The sequence below is a fragment of the Ovis canadensis genome, chromosome 2 (genome assembly GCF_042477335.2).
Source record: "Ovis canadensis isolate MfBH-ARS-UI-01 breed Bighorn chromosome 2, ARS-UI_OviCan_v2, whole genome shotgun sequence".
NCBI lineage: Eukaryota > Metazoa > Chordata > Mammalia > Artiodactyla > Bovidae > Ovis > Ovis canadensis.
Window position 1 is genome coordinate 96,263,475 of NC_091246.1, and position 25,367 is coordinate 96,288,841.

The window sequence follows — 25,367 nt, forward strand, 5'->3', positions numbered from 1 at the left end:
ATTATCTATTAGGAAATACTACACATAAAGCATTTATATCCTTTATTGAAAACATGTTCCTATAAATACAAGCAAATATGCATTACAAATGATTCAGTTATTTTATTTCACAGAGTATATCATCCTAAACAATTTTTATTTTCCTTAGTACACATTTGAACTGAATTTACTATTTATATAACCTTAAAATTACCATTGTTAGAAAATAATGTACATCTACATTATTTTTAGTCTCTTTTTTCTAAGGAACTATCAGTTATACACATTTTAGAAACTTTACATTATAGAGAAATTTGAACATACACAAAAATAAAATAACATATTATACTCCTAAGCACCCATCTCCATCAACTTTTATCCAACCCTGCTCCATCTACACCACTGGATGCTGTTCTCTTCCTTGTATACTGAAGAAAATCTAAAACACCATATTATTTAATCTGTAAATATATTTGTGTTTTAGAAAATTTTTTCTAATATACATAGATAAATACTGTATACTAAATTACTCCACATATGAAAAGTAAAATGATGGTTTTTAACAGTTTTTAGTGCCACTATTTACATTAACTTGTTAAAATTATGATTGTAGCCAATTGATGATAAAGAATTAGCAAATAATTCACTTTAGACTTTTCTTGTAATAGTTTCAAAGCCAGTGTTCTTTGGACCATTATTGTGCTATGATCTGTTAGTAGCCATGCATCAAAGAAAAGGTTTTGTTGTCAAGAAATTTGGCAAATTCTTAATATTATGCTCTTGAAGAGCAGAAGGCAGGTTAGCTTAGTAAAGTCTTGGGTAGCAAAGTCCTTCTTTACTATAAGTCCTGTAGTAAAGAAGCTTGTTTGACTTTGTTTAAACCCAGTATTTTCTCATAATTCTATAGTAGTTTCCACCTGCAATGCAGGAGACCTGGGATCAATCCCTGGGTTGGGAAGATCCTCTGGAGAAGGAAAGGCTACCTAGTCCAGTATTCTGGCCTGGAGAATTCCTTGGACAGCATAGTCCATGGGTTGCAAAGGGTTGGACACAACTGAGCGACTTTCAGTTTGATCATGTACCTTTTAATCCTCCATCCAGTAAGTACTGAATGTCTCTCTGGAAGTTAATGTTCTAGAAAACAAGTTTGGAAACATTGCTCTGCCTACAGCATCCCAAAGAACTAACCATAGGCTAACTGAAGATTCCTTAGCTCCAGAACAGAATCATTTGAATACAAGTGTCCCCCAAAGGGTCAGAATAGGTATTTTTTAGAACAAGATGCATAGATAATTTCCACTTTGGAAGTTGCTATATTATTCAGTTGCGACAATCATTTATTTTGATGACAGTCTTTCTTCATAACTGAAATTGAGAGATTGTGGCTGATGTTGTGCCTATGCTTTAAATTGCTGCTAAATTTTCAGAAATTTGATGTGCCAATTCAGGAAGCATTTAAAAAGATTTAAAAAGCATTTTCCAATTTCATGAATTCATTCTATGGGCATAAAATCAATCTTAGTGTTTTGTCAGTTTAAACTATCTCTGTTCTTCACTTCAACTCATGATAAAATTCCAAAATTTTTATTTCTTTACTGATTCCAATCAGTAAAACTTTAATAGGTGTTACATCAAATATCTGGCTAATATGAGAATCTGTTCCCTTTAATTAAAGAATAATGTAGATTTTTTTCCTACTGTTATTTTGGGTCTCATATATACTGCTGAGAATAAGTAATGCTAGTATTTTAACTGTTAGGTATCAAGGAGTGGCAGTTACTATATTTGGACCTGCTTGCACAAAGCTAATGAGAAGAGTGTAATTTTATGATATTTATGTGTTGCAATTAATATGATGGTCTGCTGGCCTATAGTTCAGTATATCATTGATCAAAATTTCCATGCCTAAAATGTGAGTGAGCTGGTAACATTTTTTTAAAAATCAAATATTGAAAGAAATTAATTTTCTTCACATAATTCGTGAGTATCTATATATTTGTCTTCAATAAACCCATCATCATATACCACAAATGAATGTAGTTGTTCAAATATTACTGTAGTTTCTTCAGAGTTTGTGTCTGGTATCTGTGAAGGAGAACTTGGATTTCCAGTAAAACCATCTTCATAGGTTTCTGCTTCATGCTCTTCCAGACGATGATGATTGTAACTAAGCAGAAAATTATACCATACTGGACATTTGATAGCAATTGAAATGAGTAGTGAAGTCATCACTACAGTGACGACAACACCGACAAGAAAAGCCCAGCTTTTTCCATGAGATTCATGTTCTTAAATGGAATAACGAGAAAGAAAGGGTGGGAGAGGAATTTTGTTAAATTGACAAAAATAAAATAATCATAATTACATGTCCTAATAACTCCCCAATATTGGTATTAGAAATAAATATCCATAATCTTCTCTAAGCAAAAGTTACTAAAACTGCAGTAAATAAAGATAGTTCATATTGTGGTACAAGAATACCTTTTTTCAAAATAACTACCTATCTTTGCATTGTTTATCCATTCACTCAGAAACATTATTGATTTATACCTGTTAAGTATTGTGACTTAACTAGTTAATACCAAGGCTCAGAAAAGTTAAATAATTTGTATAGTGGCATTTGACTGATAACTGAGCCTACTTAAGAAACCCAATATTTTGTTAATCATTTCTTAAGTGGACGAATTGTTCTTTTACACTGTTTCAAGAAATTTAAAATGCAGAAGAATGAGAACTATCTCAGTTTATTTAGTATGCTATCCTCAGCAATATTAATATTCAAAACAAATTACCTGAATTTCTTGTCAAGTTGTTCAAAGAGTTATTAAATGTTGAATTGCTAATGGACTGAAAAGGAATGTGAAGGTCTTCAGTTATAAATGAAGGAAATTTTGAGTAGCATTCAGCCTTGTAAGGTACTGTTTTGATATTGTAGCACTTGAGGATATCTGGATAGCTACACATGGTGATGTTCTCATTTTCTAGTAGAATAGAAAAAATAAGATTTATTATGGAAAATAAGATTATTATGGTTAATAAATTATTATGGTTAACAACATCTTATAATTTTTTATCTGGAACTTTTTTGACATGTCTATCTGTCATTAAAGGTATAAGAAAGAAGATAATTGTATTTGTCTAGCAACAAAATGAAGAAAGATGCCTATTTCTGTTTATTAAGTTACTTTATAGATACGGTTTAAATGCAGTTCTTGTGTATTGTTCAGTTTGTCTGTGTTAGTAAAGATGTTATGATTTAGATTGTGGTGAGCATCTGGAACACGGTAAATAGTTTAGAAAGTAGGGTACCTACTTCCACCTACACTCTGACAGGATATCCTTAGAAAGGAAGTACTTTTAAAAATTACAATAGTTAGGACATGGAAACAACCTAGATGTCCATTGGCAGATGAATGGATAAAGAAATTGTGGTACATATATATATATATATATATATATATATATATATATATATATATATATATATATATAATGGAATATTACTCAGCCATAAAAAGGAATGCATTTGAGTCAGTTCTAGTGAGGTGGATGAACCTAGAGCTTATTATACAGCGTGAAGTAAGTTGGAAAGAGGAAAACAAATTTCGCACATTAACGCATATGTACAAAGTGTAGAAAAATGGTATTTTCAGGGTAGAAATAGAGACGTAGACACAGAGAACAGACTTTAGATAAATAGCAGGGGAAGGAGAGTGTGGGACAAATCGAGAGAGTGGCATTGACATATATACACCACCGTGTGTAAAATAGATAGCCAGTGGGAAGCTGCTGTATTGGTGCGGGGAGCTCAACCTGGTGCTCTGTGACAACATAGAGGGGTGGGATGGAATGGGGGGTAGGGGGAGGTTCAGGAGGGAGGGGACATATGTGTATTTGTGGATGATTCACCTTGTTGTATGGCAGAAGCCAACACAATATTGTAAAGCAATTATCCTCCAATTAAAAATAAATGTTAAAAAAATAGTAAAAGAAAATTAGTCTTATGTGTTGAAACTGCAAACAGTATACAGAGTGACAGTTTCATCTTACACATGTAGAACATTCAAGCTTCTTCTCTTATTTCTTTTTTTCTGGAGAGGCAGGGGGAGAGCTTGTATTCAGCAGTTGCTTTTCAGTGTTTCTCCTGTTTCCATTAAACAGGACTAGTTTCCTTTAAACAGGAATAGTTTCCTTTGCTTTAAGACATGAAATGAGAGACACTTCTAGGGTAGAACAAGACAAAATCAATCATTTTGGTTTTGACTAATTTAAATTATAAATGCTTACCTAGTGTAACATTCGATGTCTTCAACCAGTTTTGCAAATTCAGTAGACTACAGGAGCAGTTCCATGGATTTCCATATAAAATTATGAATTCCAGATAAAACAGTTGTGGTACATCAAAATAGCTTATCAAATTGCCATGCAAATTCAATAGTATCAGGTTTTTAAGAGGCAAAAATGTATCAGGATTCAGTTGAACTATTTTATTTTGGCAGAGATATAACTTTTTCAGTTTATGTAATCCTGTAAAGGTACCCTGTTGAATTGTGTGGATGGAATTTCTACAGATATTTAAAATTTCTAGATTGGACAGGCTACTGAAACTATTATTAAGTAGGATAGTGACTTTGTTCTCAATCAAATAGAGCTCATTGAGTAAAAAATATGTCTGTAGAACTCTTGTGTCTGTAATATTTAGAGTAATTTGATTATAACTGAGGTCAAGTATAGTAACATTTTTACTGATATTTGCTGGAATCAAAGAATAATTCTTTGCAGTCAAATTACATTTGACTTCCTAAAAAAGAGAAAATTAGAAATGCATTAATAAGGAAAAATATTGACAAAATTTCCCAAATTTTCATATCTAGGCAATTAGACATTGGAAGGAAATGCTTTTAGGAAAAAAGTTTACTATCTAATCTTTTGATGTTAAAATATGTAAAAAGGTAAAGAAAATACTCCTTTTGAAAATTGGGATAGAGTGTTGAAAATTAAGGAAATTCTGATGTCATGCGAGTATCTTCCAACAGTTAGTAAATAATTATTATTGAAAGAATATTGATATATTACCATTTATGTATGTGGAAATAAATGGTAAATCATTCCATTAATTTCCTTAGTATTTTAGTATGCAAGTTTATTGTTTATGATGAGAAAATAATGTAAAAATATGTAATTTTTAAAAATCAGTAGAGCTACCAACATTACATCTAAGATTATTAAATAATTAAAAAACAACATTCCGCATATAACTCTATAGGGTTAACAGCTCAAACTTTGGTGTTTTAAAGGAAAATATCTTGTAATAGAAATTGTGCCATGTGTTAAAGTCTGCCGACAAGAAGTGCGTCACCTATGTGGATATAGATCCAAAGAAATAGTTCTTGTTTCAACTGTTTTTGTAGTTGAAATGTCCCCTGATAGTAATAATAATAATGTAACAACAACAATTTCCCTCATAATTACGTGTTTTTTTTAAAAGTTTTCTACGTTTTAAAGTGTTTTTATGTCTTAACTAATCTCTGATCTTATAGTGAAATTTTATGTATTTCTTGCTTTTAAAGAACTTAATTTTTTATAAAATGAAGACTGCTTTTGTCCACTTAGAATCTGGCTGAGAGATCACATGTTTTGAATATACCCTACTAACTAAAGAGTTCATTTTGATAGTTTGATTTTTTTTGCTTATATTGCCTGTAATATTTTACTATTTAAATTTACCCAAAGTGTACCATTGAAAATATTTTCACTGCTTTGGTTGTAAAAACTTACTGTTTTAGAAGTCTGGCTTTCGTCTGATAATAATAACATGGAGAGCAGCCAAAATAAGATTGTAATGCTCATGGTTTTCATACTGCTAACCTGATAGAAAAGAGAGTATTTACATCTTGTTAGGAGACAAGAACATCAGTCTTTTGAGGACATTTTGATTTCCTTTTTACTCATTTTAAGTCTATTTTTTCTTAAAATATGTAAAAAAGGAAACAAGTAAAGATCCCTTCACCCTCCCTACACTCTGATCTTAGAAACTGAAATGCTCCTGCGGAGTATGAAAGACAGTAATTTTCAGGATATCTTTTTAGCTCCTGGATCTAGTGAAAGGAACTTTAAAACAATTGAAGTGGCTGGGCATTTTAAAATTTATATATATGCACAAAAGAAAGTCTAAAGGATATATATACTTATGTATGTATATATTAATACATCTTTAAGTATATACTCATATTGCTACTTCTTGACTTTTCGACTTTAGGCATTATCTACTGATATTATCCTTGGACTTTACATTTTGGAAGATGAGAGTCCTCAGCTTGCTTTCCAATAGCTCACAACCTTCATCTTAAGTGCATCAAATATATATCTACTGTCTTTTCACTTTCCTTATCTTCAGTGCATCAAATATATATCTAGTGTCTCTTCACTTTCCAAACAGTCAATTGTAATTTTTGTTAGACGACTGAAGCTACTTAGCAGCAGCAGCAGCAGTTTATATAACTCAGTTTATACTTCAAGAATGTATAAAACTGTCAAAGACTGAGCCATGTTAACAGGGTTATTATTCTGTTCCTGCATACTTTTTTCTCTAGTTAATTGTGTTTGTTTTCTTTTCCTGTGCTTAGGGTTTTTTCACACATTAATTTATACACAAACACTCTTAGCAAATCTCTCAATAGTTTATGTATATTAGATATTTTAATCTATTTCATTTGCTTGAAAAAGTCTCTCCTAGACCCTGCTGCCATGCTCTGATATGGATAAGCTGATCACTAGGCCCTCTATGGCAGAGAAGGCAATGACACCCCACTCCAGTACTGTTGCCTGTAAAATCCCACGGATGGAGGAACCTGATAGACTGCAGTCCATGGGGTTGCTGAGAGTTGGACACAACTCAGTGACTTCACTTTCACTTTTCACTTTCATGCATTGGAGAAGGAAATGGCAGCCTACTTCAGTGTTCTTGCCTGGAGAATCCCAGAGACAGAGGAGCCTCGCGTGCTGCTGTCTATGGGGTCGCACAGAGTCGGACACGACTGAAGCAACTTAGCAGCAACAGCAGCAGCAGGCCCTCTATGGAGTTGTTGACCTCCACTCTCCTTCTATCCTCATTGTAGAGATTCTCTTTTGCCCTCGTTACTGGATTCTTGTTTTCTAGAATGCCTTGTCTTGGATTACTGCCTTTTTTCCATGGAGTTTCCTGCAGTAGTTTCCTGAAAAGGTCCTTAGGAGGAAATACTTTTTAGACCTTGAAAGATGTTTTGGCTAGAAATTTTAAGTAGAATTTCTTAGAATTCTTAGAATTCTAAGTAGGAAATTATTTTCCCTCAAATGGTTGACGGCATTGCCCCATTGTCTTTGGATTGCTAGTACATTCATCCCTTGGTATCTGCAGGGGATTGGTTTCTAGAAACCCCTGCAGGTACCAAATCTGTAGATGTTCAAGTTCCTTATATAAAATGGTGTAATGTAATGAATATACATTACAAAGGGCCTGATTTTGTGTTCACAGGTTTTATTTCTGTGGATTCAACCAACCATGACTGTCTTACTGTTAAGAAATGAGATGCTATGCCATTCTAATTCTTTATCTTTTACGTAACTTGCCACTTCTTAACCCCAAAGCTTTTCTTCTGAAGTATGTTGCTGAACAGTATTATAGAAGTTAGAGGTATACTGTATAGTGATTCAGAATTTTTAAAGACTATACTGCACTAATAATTATTATTAAAATATTGGCTGTATTCTCTATGCTGTACAATATAGCCTTAATGTGGCTATTCTGAAATTTCATGATCCTTTGTGAGAGTCTGTTTGGTGAAAGCCTATTCCTAGAGAATCCCATGGATGGAGGAGCCTGGTGGGCTACAGTCCATGGGGTCGCGAAGAGTTGGACACGACTCAGCGACTTCCCTTCCACTTTTCACTTTCATGCATTGGAGAAGGAAATGGCAACCCACTCCAGTGTTCTTGCCTGGAGAATCCCAGAGACGGGGGAGCCTGGTGGGCTGCCGTTTATGGGGTCACACAGAGTCGGACACGACTGAAGTGACTTAGCAGCTACTTAGCTATTGATGATATTGATAATTTTCTTCCCATTAAAAAAAATTTTACCTCCCTCTCTAGAACTCCTTTAATTCTAAAAGGAATTGGCTCTCCTTGTATGATTTTCTAATCTTTTATATTTATTCATCTGCACTTCATCTCTGTGTGTTTTTGCTCTGCTTTCTGGAACTTTATCTTCAAACTCTTCTATTAAAGTTTTCTTTTTCCTGTTATCCTCTTAATTCTCAGAGCTATTTTTAATTCTCTGAAAATTTCTTTTCTAGTATACTGTCCTATGTATATATTTTCTTGTATCTCTTGTTTTTTTTTCCCTTGAAAAGCCTCTGTGTCTTCAGGTCATGTTTTTCCAATTTCTTTTAATAAGTATCCTTTATATTAGAGGATTTCTTTTAAACTTCCCATATCTGTTAATATTTGGTTTCAGTTCAGTCACTGAGACATGTCCGACTCTTTGCGACACCATGAATTGCAGCACACCAGGCCTCCCTGTCCATCGCCAACTCCCGGAGTTCACCCAAACTCTTGTCCATCGAGTAGGTGATCCCATCCAGCCATCTCATCCTCTGTTGTCCCCTTCTCCTCCTGCCCCCAGTCCCTCCCAGCATCAGAGTCTTTTCCAATGAGTCAACTTTTCGCATGAGGTGGCCAAAGTACTGGAGTTTCAGCTTTAGCATCAGTCCTTGACTATGCCAAAGCCTTTGACTGTGTGGATCACAATAAACTGTGGAAAATTCTGAAAGAGATGGGAATACCAGACCACCTGACGTGCCTCTTGAGAAACCTATACGCAGGTCAGGAACCAACAGTCAGAACTGGACATGAAACAAAAGACTGGTTCCAAGTAGGAAAAAGAGTACGTCAAGGCTGTATATTGTCACCCTGCTTATTTAACTTATATGCAGAGTACAACATGAGAAATGCTGGGCTGGAGGAAGCACACGCTGGAATCAAGATTGCCAGGAGAAATATCAATAACCTCAGATATGCAGATGACACCACCCTTATGACAGAAAGTGAAGAGGAGCTAAAAAGCCTCTTGATGAAAGTGAAAGAGGAGAGTGGAAAAGTTGGCTTAAAGCTCAACATTCAGAAAATAAATATCATGGCATCTGGTCCTATCACTTCATGGGAAATAGATGGGGAAACAGTGGAAACAGTGTCAGACTTTATTTCGGGGGGCTCCAGAATCACTGCAGATGGTGACTGCAGCCATGAAATTAAAAGACGCTTACTCGTTGGAAGGAAAGTTATGACCAACCTAGATAGCATATTGAAAAGCAGAGACATTACTTTGCCAACAAAGGTCCATCTAGTCAAGGCTATGGTTTTTCCTGTGGTCATGTATGGATGTGAAAGTTGGACTGTTTTAAGCTGAGTGCCGAAGAATTGATGCTTTTGAACTGTGGTGTTGGAGAAGACTCTTGAGAGTCCCTTGGACTGCAAAGAGATCCAACCAGTCCATTCTGAAGGAGATCAGCCCTTGGTGTTCTTTGGAAGGAATGATGCTAAAGCTGAAGCTCCAGTACTTTGGCTACCTCATGTGAAGAGTTGACTCATTGGAAAAGACTCTGATGCTGGGAGGGACTGGGGGCAGAAGAAGGGGATGACAGAGGATGAGATGGCTGGATAGCATCACCGACTTGATGGACGTGAGTTTGCATGAACTCTGGGAGATGGGGATAGACCCAGAGGCCTGGTGTACTGTGATTCATGGGGTCGCAAAGAGTCGGACACAACTGAGCAACTGAACTGAACTGAACTTCCAAAGAACACCCAGGACTGATCTCCTTTAGAATGGACTGGTTGGATCTCCTTGCAGTCCAAGGGACTCTCAAGAGTCTTCTCCAGCACCACAGTTCAAAAACATCAATACTTTGGCGCTCAGCTTTCTTTACAGTCCAACTTTCACATCCATACATGACCACTGGAAAAACCATAGCCTTGACTAGATGGACCTTTGTTGGCAAAGTAATGTCTCTGCTTTTGAATATGCTATCTAGGTTGGTCATAACTTTCCTTCCAACGAGTAAGCGTCTTTTAATTTCATGGCTGCAGTCACCATCTGCAGTGATTTTGGAGCCCCCCGAAATAAAGTCTGACACTGTTTCCACTGTTTCCCCATCTATTTCCCATGAAGTGATGGGACCAGATGCCGTGATCTTTATTTTCTGAATGTTGAGCTTTAAGCCAACTTTTTCACTCTCCTCTTTCACTTTCATCAAGAGGCTTTTTATGTTCCTCTTCACTTTCTGCCATAAGGGTGGTGTCATCTGTATATCTGAGGTTATTGATACTTCTCCTGGCAATCTTGATTGCAGCGTGTGCTTCCTCCAGCCCAGCGTTTCTCATGATGTACTCTGCATATAAGTTAAATAAGCAGGATGACAATATACAGCCTTGATGTACTCTTTTTCCTATTTGGAACCAGTCTTTTGTTTCATGTCCAGTTCTGACTGTTGGTTCCTGACCTGCGTATAGGTTTCTCAAGAGGCAGGTCAGGTGGTCTGGTATTCCCATCTCTTTCAGAATTTTCCACAGTTTATTGTGATCCACAGAGTCAAAGGCTTTGGCATAGTCAGTAAAGCAGAAATAGAGGTTTTTCTGGAACTCTCTTACTTTTTCGATGATCTAGTGGATGTTGGCAATTTGATCTCTGGTTCCTCTGCCTAATATTTGGTTTAGGACTTACACATATGAATGGGAAATGAAAAAACTGATTGGAAACTGGATTTGTGTGGTTCTTTTTTTTTAAAAAATATTTTCTTGATGTGGACCATTTTTAAAGTCTTATTGGATTTGTTACAGTATTGCTCCTGTTTTATATTTTGGTTCTTTGGCCTCCTGACCAGGAATTGAACACCTTGCCTCCTGGGGTGGAAGGGAAGAGTCCTAACTGCTTGACCTCCAGAGAATTACCAGCTCTTACCCAACTGTAGACCTTACTATAGAGTGACCTTAATAGGCTTTTATTCTTGGGGAATCCCTAATGTCATTATCTTTAGATTGTTCCTTTTGGGCTGCTTAGATTCCTCAAAATGACTTTTCTGATCTACTGCCTGAAAAGGTGACACCAATTGGCTGGTGTTCTGAGAGCTGAGTGGTGAAAAAGTTGGGTTTAGCTCAGTAATTAGTATTTAATGTTATTTTCCCTGCTTTTGACATAACATCCCTGCAGTCACTTGTGCCCAGATTCCATTAGTTTTACTCTCCCCAGAGTAAAAAAAACACCTCATTTTTCTGCTTAGGTAGGAGGGGAACTTTACCTGACTGGGCAGTGTCCGGGAGAAAGACTTTCAGCTGTTTCAGCCTCTCCTTTTCTACTTCCAGAATACCTGGTGCTGCCTATCTCTGAGCCATCTAGGGGTTCTGCAGTATAAAAAATGTAGCTTCTTAGCTTTCCCCACTGCTGGCTTCAGAAAATTTTGGTTTCCTGGTCAGTTTCTACTTAACTTTTAGCTTTCTAGTTTCTAGATTTCATTGCTGTTTCCTCTTCTATTCATTTTGTCATTATAAGTTTTGTACTTCATATTATCTTTTATTTTCATTTTAATAGGTTTTTGAACAGGAGTCAATGTTAGTGGGTACATTCAACATGCCCTAATTAGAAATTGTCATTTATTTCAATAATTTTTCTCACTAAATACTTTCCATTTAGTCATTTTATTCATGACCTTAATGTTTCTTGTTTTTATCTGTTTTCTTAAGATCAGTGTTAGAAGCTGCTATATAAAGCAACTATACTCCAATAAAAATTAATTTTAAAATTATCTATTAATTTTAAAAATAAACGGCTGCAAATGAGCTGTTTGAAAGGATATGAATATGTTATTATCATCCTTAGTGATTTTTAAAAATTTAGTCTTTTGAGGCTTCTTATAGCACTTACTATAATTAGTTGCTTATGATTTTTTAGGGCAGTTTATTCCTTCAGAACAGGGAGTAAGAAACTACTCAGTTAACAAGATTCATTTCAAGTTACTAGAGTGTGTTGCCACATTAGCAATGAGGAATTTATTGTTATGTCAATACTGGTCTATTAACTTCCTCATTGCCTTCAATTTGATGATCTGTTTATGTTTATTCCCTTTGCAATTTCTTTCTTTCCATGGCTAAATCAAAATTGTAAGAGAAAGCCACTGTTCTCCTAGATTTTGCAATTTGAATGTAGATCATAATAGCATCCCTTTTAGAGCCAGAAATGATTTCAAGCTATCACTTATGCCAGACCACTGCCCACAAAAGGGGATCCGTGAATCATGTATAAAAGGTAAGTACCCATGTTTAGTGATCTCTCGGAGTAAGTGCACAACCTCCTCAATGGTTTGTTTTGGTATTTCTCAATGGTGTAGTGAAATTCTTACTGATGTTTTTGTAGGATGCCCATGTAAGTAAGGGAGAAGTTCCTTTTTTTTTTTTAAGAGATAAATAGGATAAGGATGAATAAAGGAAGCAGATAATCTATAAAGAAAAGGGTTGACGTGAAATAGAAGCAGCTAGAAAAAGTAATGGAGGTCAGGTAGGATTGTGAGACTGTGGAAATGGAGACCGAGGATTGTCATGTGTTCATTATATTTATCAGCTACTTTATACTATCATGCTAAAGTGGATAAAATCATAAGGGTTAGAAAAGGAATCTTTTTAAATTTATATTTGATAAATTTTAGAGTTAGAAAAGACACATACTCAGAGCTTAAGGTAGATTTTGTTCAAGAAAACAGTCAACAAATCTAAAGCATTAGTAGGTCTAAAGCTATGAAATGCACTGATTGAGCCACATGGGCCATGGGGCTTTTCTTGTATTTGTACATCTTTTGGGAGGGAAAAGATTGACAAAGGGAGTTGATGTTGACTGTGACAACACTACACAGACAAATCCTTAAACAGAAACATTTGCTAACAAATCCTTAAACAGACATAGTGGCTATCTTGAAGAAATCAAATTGGTAAAATAAATAGCTGATAGCAGAAATTATTCTTGAGTCAGTTTACCCTGTTTAAAAAGTTGATTTAAAAGGAAACAGTTATTATTGCCTTTTTCTCCCTTTAGATTTTTTTCTTAATTTGAAATTTATTTTGAAATGATATTTTGGTTTGAGTTTAGTGATTAAAAAATAGAGAACAAATGGAATATCAGGTTTTTAAAGAATTGTTTTACAAGATTAAATGTTCTTTTATATAGCCTATACCCTGTGTTACAGGAAAAGAGACTTACACAAAAGGAAATGGTAGATATTGAGAAAGAAACAATGTTCTTCTTAGCACAGTTTCAAGTGTGAATTTCTGAGTTTTTGGTCATGTACTTTATATGGCTATTATATACTGTGAAATAAAAAGATACTGCTGTTATTTTGGCTTGATTAAATAAAGTGTATATCCTGTAATACAGTTTTTCCATTAAATATGTTAGATATTTATACCAGAATTCAATGTATTTATAGTAAGGTATTAATAACTCACAGTTAACTTTTCTCTTGTAATTTCATAGAACTAACTTTCTTTTTTTTCCCCAAATTTGAAAAGTTTTATAATGGAAAATTTCAAGGAAAAAAACCTCTCAGGAAAAGAGTCATCACTCAGTTTTAACAATTATCACCTATTATCCAGTCTTTTTTCATCTTACAAATTTGTTTTTAGGTTAATGTCACTTCCGATTGCTCTGTGATTAATATATTTCAAAATTAAAAGATCTTATAAATTTGATTGGCTAAATGAAATCTTCCTCCCCCCAAATTACATTGCTTTACGTTATTACTCTATTTGGAAAAGATTTTTTGGCCATGTCCAAGTTTGTATTTCTAAGATAGCTGTCGTGAAAATACAATTATATTTTCTGCTCTTTCATCACTTATTAAAGACAAAGATTTTTATATAGACTTAACAGGCTTAAATATGATTTTTAAAAATTCAGCAAGAATCACCAAACCTATAAATATATAGGATCTTACCTTTCCTTTTTTCTTTTCTCTGAGACTGGTGTGTAAGGAATCTGCTGTCTTTCTTCTACACCATTAAAAAAAAAAAAAGTATGTCATGTGATTTATTTCACTTTGTCTTAACCTTTGTACTCATTGAACAGGTGGAAAAAAAAACCAAACTAGACTTCCTTAGCAAAAGATTGACTCAAAGCATAATTTCTTAAAGTCATCTATGACTTTTTTAGTATAACAAGTAAGGTGGCTTTAGTTTAATCTTTGTGTTTCTTAATTTCTCTTGAGAAATTTAAATATTAACAAATTTACCTTGTGCGTTAAAGTACGTAATGTTGAAAGGTGCATTGCTAAAGTGATTTAAATGTTAGTCCTAAAGGTATTTTATATTTTGCAAGACTCAAGTTGAAAAGATCCCACCAAGTTTTGTATTCCAGTGGGTTTCACCTTTGTTGTTTACTCATTTTATAACACCATCATTGGTGGTTTTACTGCCAAGTTATAACAGGAGCAGACTACTCAAAGAATCAGAAGACCCACCCCTTGGCCATTATGTGGCCCTCAAAGAATCAGTTACCTTCCTTGTGCTTCCTTGTGTAACTTCTCCTGTTACAAAATGGAATACTTTACAACATTCACTCCCATCTAATTGTAGTAGATATATCAGGTAAAAAGACAGTTAAAATTCATTGTTGGTAATAAATAATCATGGGGTTCAGAATGAGTTAGTTCTAACAGATTTAACTCAGTATCCCTAATCTGTGAAAGAAAGAAATTGAAATAGATATTCTTTTATGTTTGAAATATCTATGAGTGCATATACCCATGTAAATTGTAGCAGCAGCTGACATATTTATTATGCTATAGTAATTGAGGTTGAAAGTGAAGACATTACTTCTGTTTAACAATGAGACAAAAATAAATAGAAATTCCAGGTTGTCTGTTTCATTTTATTTATCTTTTATTTGGTTATTATGAGATTCTGTCTATAGGAAAATTTGGGAGTTGGTGATGGATAGGGAGGCCTGGCGTGCTGCGATTCATGGGGTCACAGAGTCGGACACAACTGAGCGACTGAACTGAACTGAACTGATTATGTTAGTAGGGTATGAGAGTGTGAAATGTGTGGAGGATAGATATTAGGGTCTGTGAGGCTTAGCTAGTGATTGTAAAAACTGTTAAAGTTGATACCTGTATTTGAAAGAGATTGAATAGAATAATTATATTTTATTATTGAAACAATTATTTTCAGGCAAGATTCAAGATTCAAATTCAAAATTTCTTTTTATATGTAATCTTAAAGTATTTAGATGATAACTAGCATCCTACCTCTGTTTTTTTCAGAATTTTTCTCTACACTATGTATAATTGATCTTGCATAGGTAGTAAGTGCACATCACTGGTACTTCTTGCGATTATTTGATAAAGATGGTTATTGTTTGTAATTAATATCATACTACTACTTATATAATTAGACTTGTAATGTTCCTATTATATTCTCAAGGAAATTAGCTGATTATTTTACAGTGCTAAAGAACAGTTGATAATTTTGAAATATCAATTTTAATTAAAGCAGTAGATAAAGAAGAATTTAAAGAAAATATATTAATCTAAAGCTATGAACTTTAAAATCAGATTGCACTGTTGATTTTCTTACTCTGCAGTGTAATCAGAGCTGTGTTACTTTAAATGATTTGGTAAACTTCCATACAAGGTTTCAAAGATATCAAAGAATTCTGTAGCTAAAAGATACTTGAAAACCACTATTTTAAAATTTAACTTTCTTGTTAATCTTGAGGATATGATAACAAGAAGTGCAAATGCATTCTGATCTATATAAGACTTTAAGGATTTTCTGTGATAAACTTTGTATTTTCTTACAAGAAAGTGAAGTGGAGAATAAGAAAATAGAAGGATTTAGGGATTGAGAAGAGAAGGATGCTGAAAAAGTCTGTGTTGATGGGGCCAAATTTCTGTGTTCATCTGTGCGCGCTTCTGTGGTAGCTCAGTGATAGTCTGCGTGCAGTGCAGGGGACGTGAGTTCAATCCTTGCGTTGAGAAGATCCCCTGAGGAAGAAAATGGCAACCCTGGTATTCTTGTCTGGGAAATCCCATGGACAGAGGAGTCTGGCAGGCTGCAATCCACGGTACTGCAGAAGAGTCAGACACAACTATGCAACTAAACATCACCAGCATAAGGAGTTATCACAAACTGCGGTTGAATAACTTTTAAGTATCCTATGTAATTGAGACTGAGTAAAGTTAATTGATTTTCTCTTCAATATAGTAAGAGCAGTATTGCATACTTTTGATTTCAGGAAGGAAAAACAAATTAGAAGTGTAGAAGAAGAAATTGAACAGGAAAAACAAGCAGCAGAGGGTATTATCAAAAATATGTCTCCTGAAAAACAAATCAAGTATATAGAAATGAAAACCACAAATGAGAAATTATTACAGGTAATACTAGTTACTACTCTGTGCTGGGCTACAGCAATCTTACTACTGAAAATATGTTCTGAAAGTGGGCAGGATTGGCATCCCCTGAGAGCTTGACTAGACCTACTGATCAGAGTCTTCATTTTAACAAGATGATTCATAGAAACCTTTAAATTTGGGAAACAGTCATCTAGAAAACTTTGTTTTCTTATGTTGTATAGTGATGTAACTTTTACTATATTATTCAGTTCTATGCATCATTCGTTTTTGCAGGTCATAAAGATATCAATACATGAAGCACTTGTTTTATAATGAGCTTTTAATGGAAACATTAAAAGGCCATATACAACAGAGCCATATGGATATTTACTTTCTTTCCTTTTCTTCCTTCCTAATAAACACTTTTTACTTGCTATGTCCTCAATTTGAACAGTTATTGTCCCCTAATTATGGTAAGCAATTTTGATGCCCGCTGAGGGGTTATGGAGACTGCTCTCAGCATTCAGTCATAATGGTGACTCAGATTTGGAAGGTATTATTGCCCTTTCATGCCCAGATTTTCCTTAAACAAGCAATTAAAAGAGAATTAGTCCCCACAAATACCAATGAATGTAGTTTTAGTTTCTCAGATAATCCTTTATTGACAAGTTAATATGACTTTTTATTTCAGACACAATTTATGAAATATGATAAAATATTGATGAAAGACTGTGATAAAAATGCTGAAATACTATCAAAGTATAGCTAATATTGCACAGGGGTTTTTGAATGGGTCTAGTTGGCCCTTGAACAACTTCGATGTTAGGAACGGCAACCCCTGTGCAGTTTAAAACCTGCATATAACTTATAGTTTGCCCTCAGTGTCTGAGGTTTCACATCTACAGATTCAACCATCTTTGGACTGAGTACTATATATTTCTTGAAAAAAAATCTGTATGTCAGTGGACCCATGCAGTTCAAACCTGTTATGTTCAAGAGTCAATGGTAAACAGTTGAAGGGTCTTATCCCTAAGAGTGAGCCATGTAAATTGCTATAGGTCTTGGCCTTAACAAAAAATGGTCGAAAAATATGGAAACACGGTTAAAAAGTCAAATAAAAATTATAACTTGAAACAGTAACATCATTAATTTAAAGTCTTCTGATATTTGATATTCTCAGAACACAGTGATGATTCACTGAAAAGTTCTGGCTCCCTTTTAATAATTCATGAAGTATTTAAAAGGTAGATCATGGTAAGGTTTTTAATAATGATGAAATAATTTGGCAAAATAGAAATAATGAGTGTTAATAAATTCTAGTCAAATTATATGGGTTGAAAATGTTTACAAAAGTTACTTCAACACATATATTTGACATGTTGATAAATGAACTATTCTTAATGTGATTTGAATATATATTTGCTTTTTTCCCTTCTTAGGAATTAGATACACTTCAGCAACAGCTAGATTCACTGAATATGAAAAAAGAGAACTTGGAATCTGTAAGTATAAAATGAAGTAAAAGTTTTCATATTACTCAGCTACAAAAGGTAATTCAGTTGAGTGTATTAATGGAACTCATTCAGGTATATATTTATTTAGTAGTTTACTAACAGGAGTATAATATATTTTTTTTCCCACTCAGGACTTCAACTGTCCTTAAGTAAAAAAGTAGATTCAGTGGGCATGGAAACCCACTCCAGTGTTTTTGCCTGGGGAATGCATGGACAGAGGAGGCTGGCAGGCTGCAGTCCAAAGGGTCTCAAAGAGTCAGAACATGACTGAAGTGACTTAGCACATCATGGCAGATTCAGTTATTGAGTACCTACCTGTAAAAAAATCAGGGTGCCTGCTGAGGCACACAAAATCTAATGGTAATTTAGAAACGTGAACAAGAGACTAAAAACAAATGAAGAAGGGGAGATCAGTTCGTTAAAGATGTAAAAGCTCGCATTTGCTTTATTATTGATCTAAAGCATTTTAAGGGCTTCCCTGGGGGCTCAAAGGGTAAAGCATCTGCCTGGAATGCGGGAGACCCAGGTTCGATCCCTGGGTCGGGAAGATCCCCTGGAGAAGGAAATGGCAACCCACTTCAGTACTCTTGCTTGGAGAATCCAATGGAGGGAGGAGCCTGGTAGGCTAGAGTCCATGGGGGTTGCAGAGTCAGACACAACTGAGCGAAAAACATTTTAAAGTTCACAAAACGTATTTGTTATAAAATATTACATAAGATGAATGTAAAAATGCCTGTTTCTTTTCTCTCTTTCTAGACAGTCTTGCTTACATTTGATGAGTGCTTATTATGTGCTCATTGTCATTTTACCTTCACAACAATCCTCTAATCCTATCTTTGTTTTACTGTTGATAAAAACCTCAAGTCGGGTGTACACTGGATATGCTGTCTGCAGCCTATCTTTTTTTTTTTTAATATAACATTCTCTCTCAAATATCTGTTCATATCAACTCTTAAAGTATCTCCCTCATTATTTGAAATTACTACACTGTACTACATTGTATGATTATATATAGCACAGCCTTGTAGATGACTAGGTTTTTCATAGTTTTTTAAGATTATAAAACAATGTGGTAGTAAAAAATATACATTTTTTTGCTGAGTTACTGTGAGTATATCTTAAGATAAATTTCCCACATTGGGTAAAAAGTTACAAACTTCTAAATGTTGTGACATTGCCAAATTGCCTTCCAAAAAGCTTGTTTCATTTTATACTCCTAATCCCAATGTATGAAAGTATATATTTCCCCATATATTCATTAACAGCATGCATTAATCAATCCATCATTTGCCTCCTTTGTCAAAAATAAGGTATCCTTAGGTTCATGGGTTTATTTCTGGGCTTTCTATCATGTTCCATTGGTCTGTGTTTCTGTTTTTTGTGACAGTACCATACTGTCTTGATGACTGTAGGTTTGTAGTATAATCTGAAGTCAGGAAGGTTGATGCCTCCAGCTCCATTCTTCTTTCTCAAGACTGCTTTGGCCATTTGGGGTTGTGTTTCCATATGAAATGTGAAATTTTTTGTTCTAGTTCTATAAAGATGTCATTGATAATTTGATAGGGATTGCATTGAAGCTGTAGACTGCATTTGGTAGTATAGTCATTTTCACAATATTGATTCTTCCTACCCAGGAACATGGAATATCTCTCCATCTGTTTATGTTGTCTTTGATTTCTTTCACCGTGTCTTATAATTGTCTATATATAGTAATTTTTGCCTCCTTAGATAGGTTTATTCCTAGATATTTTATATGTTTTTGTTGCAGTAATGAATTCCTTAATTTTTATTTCTGATTTTTCATTGTTAGTATATAGGAATGCAAGTGATTTCTGTGTATTGATTTTGTATCCTGTGACTTTGCTAAATTCACTGGTTAGCTCTAGTAATTTTCTGATAGTATCTTTAGAGTTTTCTATGTATAGTATAATGTCATCTGCAAACAGTGAGATTTTTCTGATCTGGCTTCCTTTTATTTCTTTTTTGAAATAAATTTTTTTTATTTCACTCTTTTTGGCATTAGTACATATCTGCCTAAAACTACGTGAATTTAAAGAAATGTTACAATATTCTCAAATGAAGAAAATGTAAATCCTAATTCTATTTAACCTTAGCTGGATTCCTTTGTGGGTTTAAAACAACCGATTATACAGAGTGAAGTAAGCCAGAAAGAAAAACACCAATACAGTATACTAACACATATATATGGAATTTAGAAAGATGGCAATGATGACCCTGTATGCAAGACAGCAAAAAAGACACAGATGTGTATAGCGGACTTTTGGACTCAGAGGGAGAGGGAGAGGATGGGATGATTTGGGAGAATGGCATTGAAACATGTATACTGTCATGTAAGAATCGAATCGCCAGTCTATGTCTGATGCAGGATACAGCATGCTTGGGGCTGGTGCACGGGGATGACCCAGAGAGATGTTATGGGGAGGGAGGTGGGAGGGGGGTTCATGTTTGGGAACGCATGTACACCCATGGTGGATTCATGTCAATGTATGGCAAAACCAATACAATATTGTAAAGTAAAATAAAGTAAAAATAAAAATTAAAAAAAACATTATGTCAAATATCAGTCAACAAGTATTTAGTATCTGCTGTATGCTCACTACTGTGCTAAGTATTGTTGATTCAGTTCACAGGGGTGTGAAAAAAAATCAGGTGAAGGATCAACATGAGCTTGAGTCTTCAGGAATGGTTTTATCAAGATGAAATTTGAACATGTATATAAGTGGTTAAGTAAAACGGAAGGGGAAGATACTGTGAAGAGGGATACCTCAAAATGTCTGCATGTTTTTCTGTTGATGTTTTATTATCATGACTTTTCACCTAAAGCTAATATTTTGTTAAGTTGGTACAAAAGTAATTGTGGCTTTGGATTGTTGAAATTTGCCATTTGATATTGGAATACATTCTTGAATAAATGTGGTTATGTTATACATCATTTTAATGCATATTTCTCACTTCATGTTTTCTTGCTAATGACTTATTACTTGCTATTTATTTTATATTTATTTTAGAATATAGAAAGGATGTTAGACAAAAAGCGAATTAGAGCAGTTTTTTTAATGTGAGGATTTTTTTTTAATTTGAGTTCAAAATGGGTCATAAAGCAGCAGACACAACTCACGACATCGGCATTGCATTTGGCCGAGAATTGCTAACAGACATACAGTGCAGTGGTGATTCAAGAAGTTTTGCAAGGACGATGAGAGCCTTGAAGATGAGGAGTGCAGTGGCCAGCCATCGGAAATTGACAGCAACCAACTGAGATCTATCATCATAGCTGATCCTCTTAAATCTACACAAGAAAGTGCCTAAGAACTCAACATCAACCATTCTGCAGTCATTCAGCATTTGAAGCAAACTGGAAAGGTGAAAAAGCTCGATAAGTGGGTGCCTTGTGAACTGACCAAAACTCAAAAAAATCATCGTCCTGAAGTGTTGTCTTCTCTTATTCTACAGAACAACTATTTCTCGATTGGATTGTGACATGCAATGAAAAGTGAATTTTATGTGACAACTGGTGACAACCAGTTCAGTGGTGGGACTGAGAAGAAGCTTCAAAACACTTCCCCAAACCAAACTTATACCGTAAAAGGGTCTTAGTCACTGTTTGGTGGTCTGCAGCCCATCTGATCCTCTACAGCTTTCTGAATCCAGAAAGGATTCAACAGAAAGGGCCCAATTCTTTGCCACGGCAATGCCTGACCCCATGTTGCACAACCAGTGCTTCAGTAGTTGAACAATTTGGGCTATGCAGTTTTGCCTCATGTGCCATAGTCACCTGACCTTCCACCAACCGACTACCACTTCTTCAAGCATTTCAACAACTTTTTGCAGGGAAAATGCTTCCACAACCAGCAGGAGGCAGAAAATGCTTTCTAAGAGCTAGTTGAATCCTGAGGCACAGATTTTTATGCTACAGGAATAAACAAACATTTCTTGTTAGCAAAAATGTGTTGTACCTATTTTCATTAATAAAGATGTGTTTGAGCTTAGTTATAATGATTTAAAATTCATGGTCCAAACCCGCATATAACCCTTTGCCTATGGACTTTCAGACATTTCCTCTTGTTCAATTTTTCCCTTTTTCTTTATTCTTTCTTTTTTGCTTTCAAAAAGGAGGAGCTCTTTCTTCCCTCTTAAAAATCTTGTTAATGCTGTGGGCCTGGTTTCAGATATCAGCATTAACTTTTATTTTTGTTAACTTAGAAAAATTCTTTAGATCTCAGATAATCAATTTTCACATCTGTAAAACAGAATTAATGGTACTGTCTTACAGAGTTACTTTGAGTGTTAAGAGAATATGAAGTATAAAGTCTATACTTTATATATAAGAACATATTAAGTATAAAGTATATATATAAGGTATATGAAGAATTTGAAGTATAGTGCCTGTCACAGAATACATGCTCATTAAATAGTAGCTTCAAATGTTATTTTCATCATTATAATCACCACTAACACCCCTAGCTCTTTTTATTTTCTTTTGAAATTATCCTGTCCCTTATTTTCTCTTTGTGAACAGTGGAACAGTGGTGAATACATGATCATTTTACTACTCATTTCTACTAGTTTCCTAGTGCTGCTGTAATAAAGTATTAGAAACTGAGTGACATAAAACAACAGAAGACATATTCTAATACTTCTGGAGGCTAAAGGTCTTAAAGTATCAGCAGAGATTTGCTTCCTCTGGAACACTAGGTAGAATCCTTCCTTGCCTATTCCTAGGTTCTGGTGCTGGCTGTCAATCCTTGGTATTTGTTTCTTAACTTGTATCTGTATCACTCTATTCTTTGCCAGTATCATCAAATGGCATTCTCCTCATGTATCTCTGTGTGTGTGTGTATGTATCTCTGTTTTTATCCTCATGTATCTCTGTTTTTATCTTTTTCAATAAAGGCAGCAGTTATACTGGATTAAGGTTCACCTTAATGACCTCAGGATATCAGAACTTAATTAAATCTGCACAGACTGCATTTCAAATTAGGTCACGTTCACAGGTGCTGGAGATTAGGACTTCAGCGTATATTTGGGGGGGATATAATTCAACCCATAACATTGTAGGAAAGCTTATATATGATCTATTTAGGGGAAAATATCTTCCTTCTAGAGATCAGTTCTTTGGACTTTGGATTGGGTTTTGTGGTTCAAGTTATATCATTTCATTTTCTTTATTGTCTTCCCACTGGTAGAGATGTCTATATCTTTGTTTAGGTCTTATATTTAGAAACTAAAATAAAGTTACCACCTTCTTGTGAATCTTAGACTGAATAGCTTACACACGTATATAGGGATTTATTTTTATTCTTTAGTGTTTAGAATTTGTAGCATTCTTGAGTATTATAGATACTTGATATCTCTATTTAAAGAAGCTGGTAGTTTAAATTTGTCCTTAGTTATAAACTGGAAACTATTTGAATAGTTTTTGATAAAATACTAAAATTATTTTTTTTATTCTCTTTAGGAAATAGCACACTCCCAGGTAAAACAGGAGGCTGTGTTGTTACATGAAAAACTTTATGAGTTGGAGTCCCATCGAGATCAGATGATTGCAGAAGACAAAAATATAGGATCTCCAATGGAAGAAAGAGAGAGATTACTCAAGCAGGTAGGAAAAACAAACATACTTATTTTAAAATGTCAGGATTTGGTAAATGTATCCAGTTGTTTTATTTAAGGCATATGCATTGAACAGAAAGCCAGTAAGCTTATTTAAAAAACAAAACGGTAAAAAGCAAACTCCACCTAAATTAATATGAACTGCTTGACCAAGAAAATCTAGATAAAAGTCATTTCTCACATAAAAACTTATTTTTTTTTACTTAAATCCTAATTTTGTATGGTCTTCATCCATATTTGATCATTTTTTCATGTCTTGGTTCCTTACAAGAAAAACTCTTCTTATTGGTTAGTAAATAATTAGACAGTCTTACAGAAAATGTATTCCTTTATTTGCGTTAGGCCTCATATTTAGAAAATTAAGTGTCCCAAGACTGATGACCTTATGCGGTTATTTCTATCAGTGCCTGGATGAAAGTGAATGGATTTAAAATGTCCTGTGAAATCACTGTATGTCAGCATGTTGTATCACATGTGTTCAGTAGTTTTCTTACTGCCCCAAGGCTGGCTTTAATTTAGCCTGTTATTTATCCTGAGACACCCTAAAACACCCTAAACATATAGCCCTTAGGACCCTGTATATTTGGGAAACAACTCTAGTGAATAACCTGTAAATGGGACTCCTTTGTGGTCTTAGATTGAATCCAGTGGGTTTGTAAGAACAGTAAGGATCACCTCAAGCTTCCCAGGTGGAATTAGTGGTAAAGAACCTGCCTGCCAGTGTAGGAGACACAAGAGGCGCAGGTTTGATCCCTGGGTTGGGAAAATCCCTTGGAAGAAGGCATGGCAACCCTCTCCATATTCTTGTTTGGAGAATCTCATGGACGGGGGAGCTTGGTGGGCACAAAGAGTCAGACACAAATGAAGCGACTTAGCACTCACAGGAGCTATTTAAGTATTAGAATCATTCTATAAAGGTACTATAATCTAGCATCTCTGAAACTCCTTGGAAAGAGATCATTGAAGGCAGGGGACTAAAGAGTGATCCCGGGATGGAATTGCTAAATAAAATATAGAATGATTAAGTTAAATTTGAATTTCAGATAAGCAATGAATAATCTTTCAGAATAAATATATACATAAAGATGATAAGTGTATTCCAAATACTGCATAGTATATACATACCACAAAAGTTACTCATTGTTTTTCTGAAATTGAAATGTAATGAGGATTGCTAAATCTGGCAACCCTACTTTGTGTGTGGGTTGGGAGTAGGTAAGAGGGGGAGCAAGGGTAGGGAGACAGGCTCAAACATCCTAGATATTTATTTAAACTGATTCGGTCCTGAAAATGTATTAGTCTGATTGTGCTTTGTTGGATAGGTATGGATATATCAGTCACCACTCTTCCTTTGAGGAGGAAAGAAAAATCTGTGACTAGTTCCCCAGTGATGTTCCTTTTAACTTAAAAGGTTGAATTTTAAGAAATAAGTTAAAAGAAAGAGACTAGATTTGACATTTCAGTACATGCCTTAGAAGGAAAATCTCCTTAAGATGGCCTAACAATGAACAGTTCTTTAAATTCTGTTTTCTCTTTATACATTTATAGGTTAAAGAAGATAATCAGGAAATAGCCAGCATGGAGCGGCAGTAAGTACATTTACATTAGGACATTTTACATTCATTCCTCATCTTTTAAATTGTGTAAGTGTATAAGAGATGCATATTGTTAGTCTCTTTTTCCAGTGGTTCATAGTGACAGTGCAGCTTTCAGTTTTATTTATAGCTTTAAATAATTCTTTGAATGTTTAGTTAGGAGCCATTACATAGTATAATTACTTTTTAAAAACAGCTTTATTGTGATGTAATATACTATACAATTCACATATTTA

General features: G+C 34.6%; 2 protein-coding genes across 3 annotated transcripts in view; one reads left to right on the forward strand and one right to left on the reverse strand.

The window, feature by feature from the left end:
• Positions 1-25,367, forward strand: part of IFT74 (intraflagellar transport 74) — a 103,615-nt gene that overhangs the window by 24,287 nt on the left and 53,961 nt on the right. For both annotated transcript variants that reach the window (XM_069574152.1, XM_069574151.1), the window contains 4 exons: positions 16,292-16,430; positions 17,828-17,890; positions 23,382-23,525; positions 25,085-25,125. In XM_069574152.1, coding sequence (XP_069430253.1) covers positions 16,292-16,430; positions 17,828-17,890; positions 23,382-23,525; positions 25,085-25,125 — 387 coding nt within the window. The remainder of the gene's footprint in view (positions 1-16,291; positions 16,431-17,827; positions 17,891-23,381; positions 23,526-25,084; positions 25,126-25,367) is intronic.
• Positions 28-14,113, reverse strand: LRRC19 (leucine rich repeat containing 19). The gene is made up of 5 exons (XM_069574153.1): positions 13,992-14,113; positions 5,758-5,847; positions 4,267-4,780; positions 2,772-2,960; positions 28-2,267 (listed from the first exon to the last, which is right to left on the reverse strand). Exons 2-5 carry the CDS (start codon positions 5,836-5,838, stop codon positions 1,939-1,941), a joined length of 1,113 nt encoding a protein of 370 aa, XP_069430254.1. The 5' UTR covers positions 5,839-5,847; positions 13,992-14,113; the 3' UTR covers positions 28-1,938.

Bases quoted from the DNA above. Each gene is read 5' to 3' on its own strand.
- LRRC19 (XM_069574153.1), bottom strand. From the start codon at position 5,838: ATGAAAACCATGAGCATTACAATCTTATTTTGGCTGCTCTCCATGTTA. The intron at 4,781-5,757 runs GTAAGTTTTTAC...TCTCTTTTTTAG, and splicing joins AAAGCCAGACTTCTAAAACA to GAAGTCAAATGTAATTTGAC. The intron at 2,961-4,266 runs GTAAGCATTTAT...CTATTCTACTAG, and splicing joins GACATCGAATGTTACACTAG to AAAATGAGAACATCACCATG.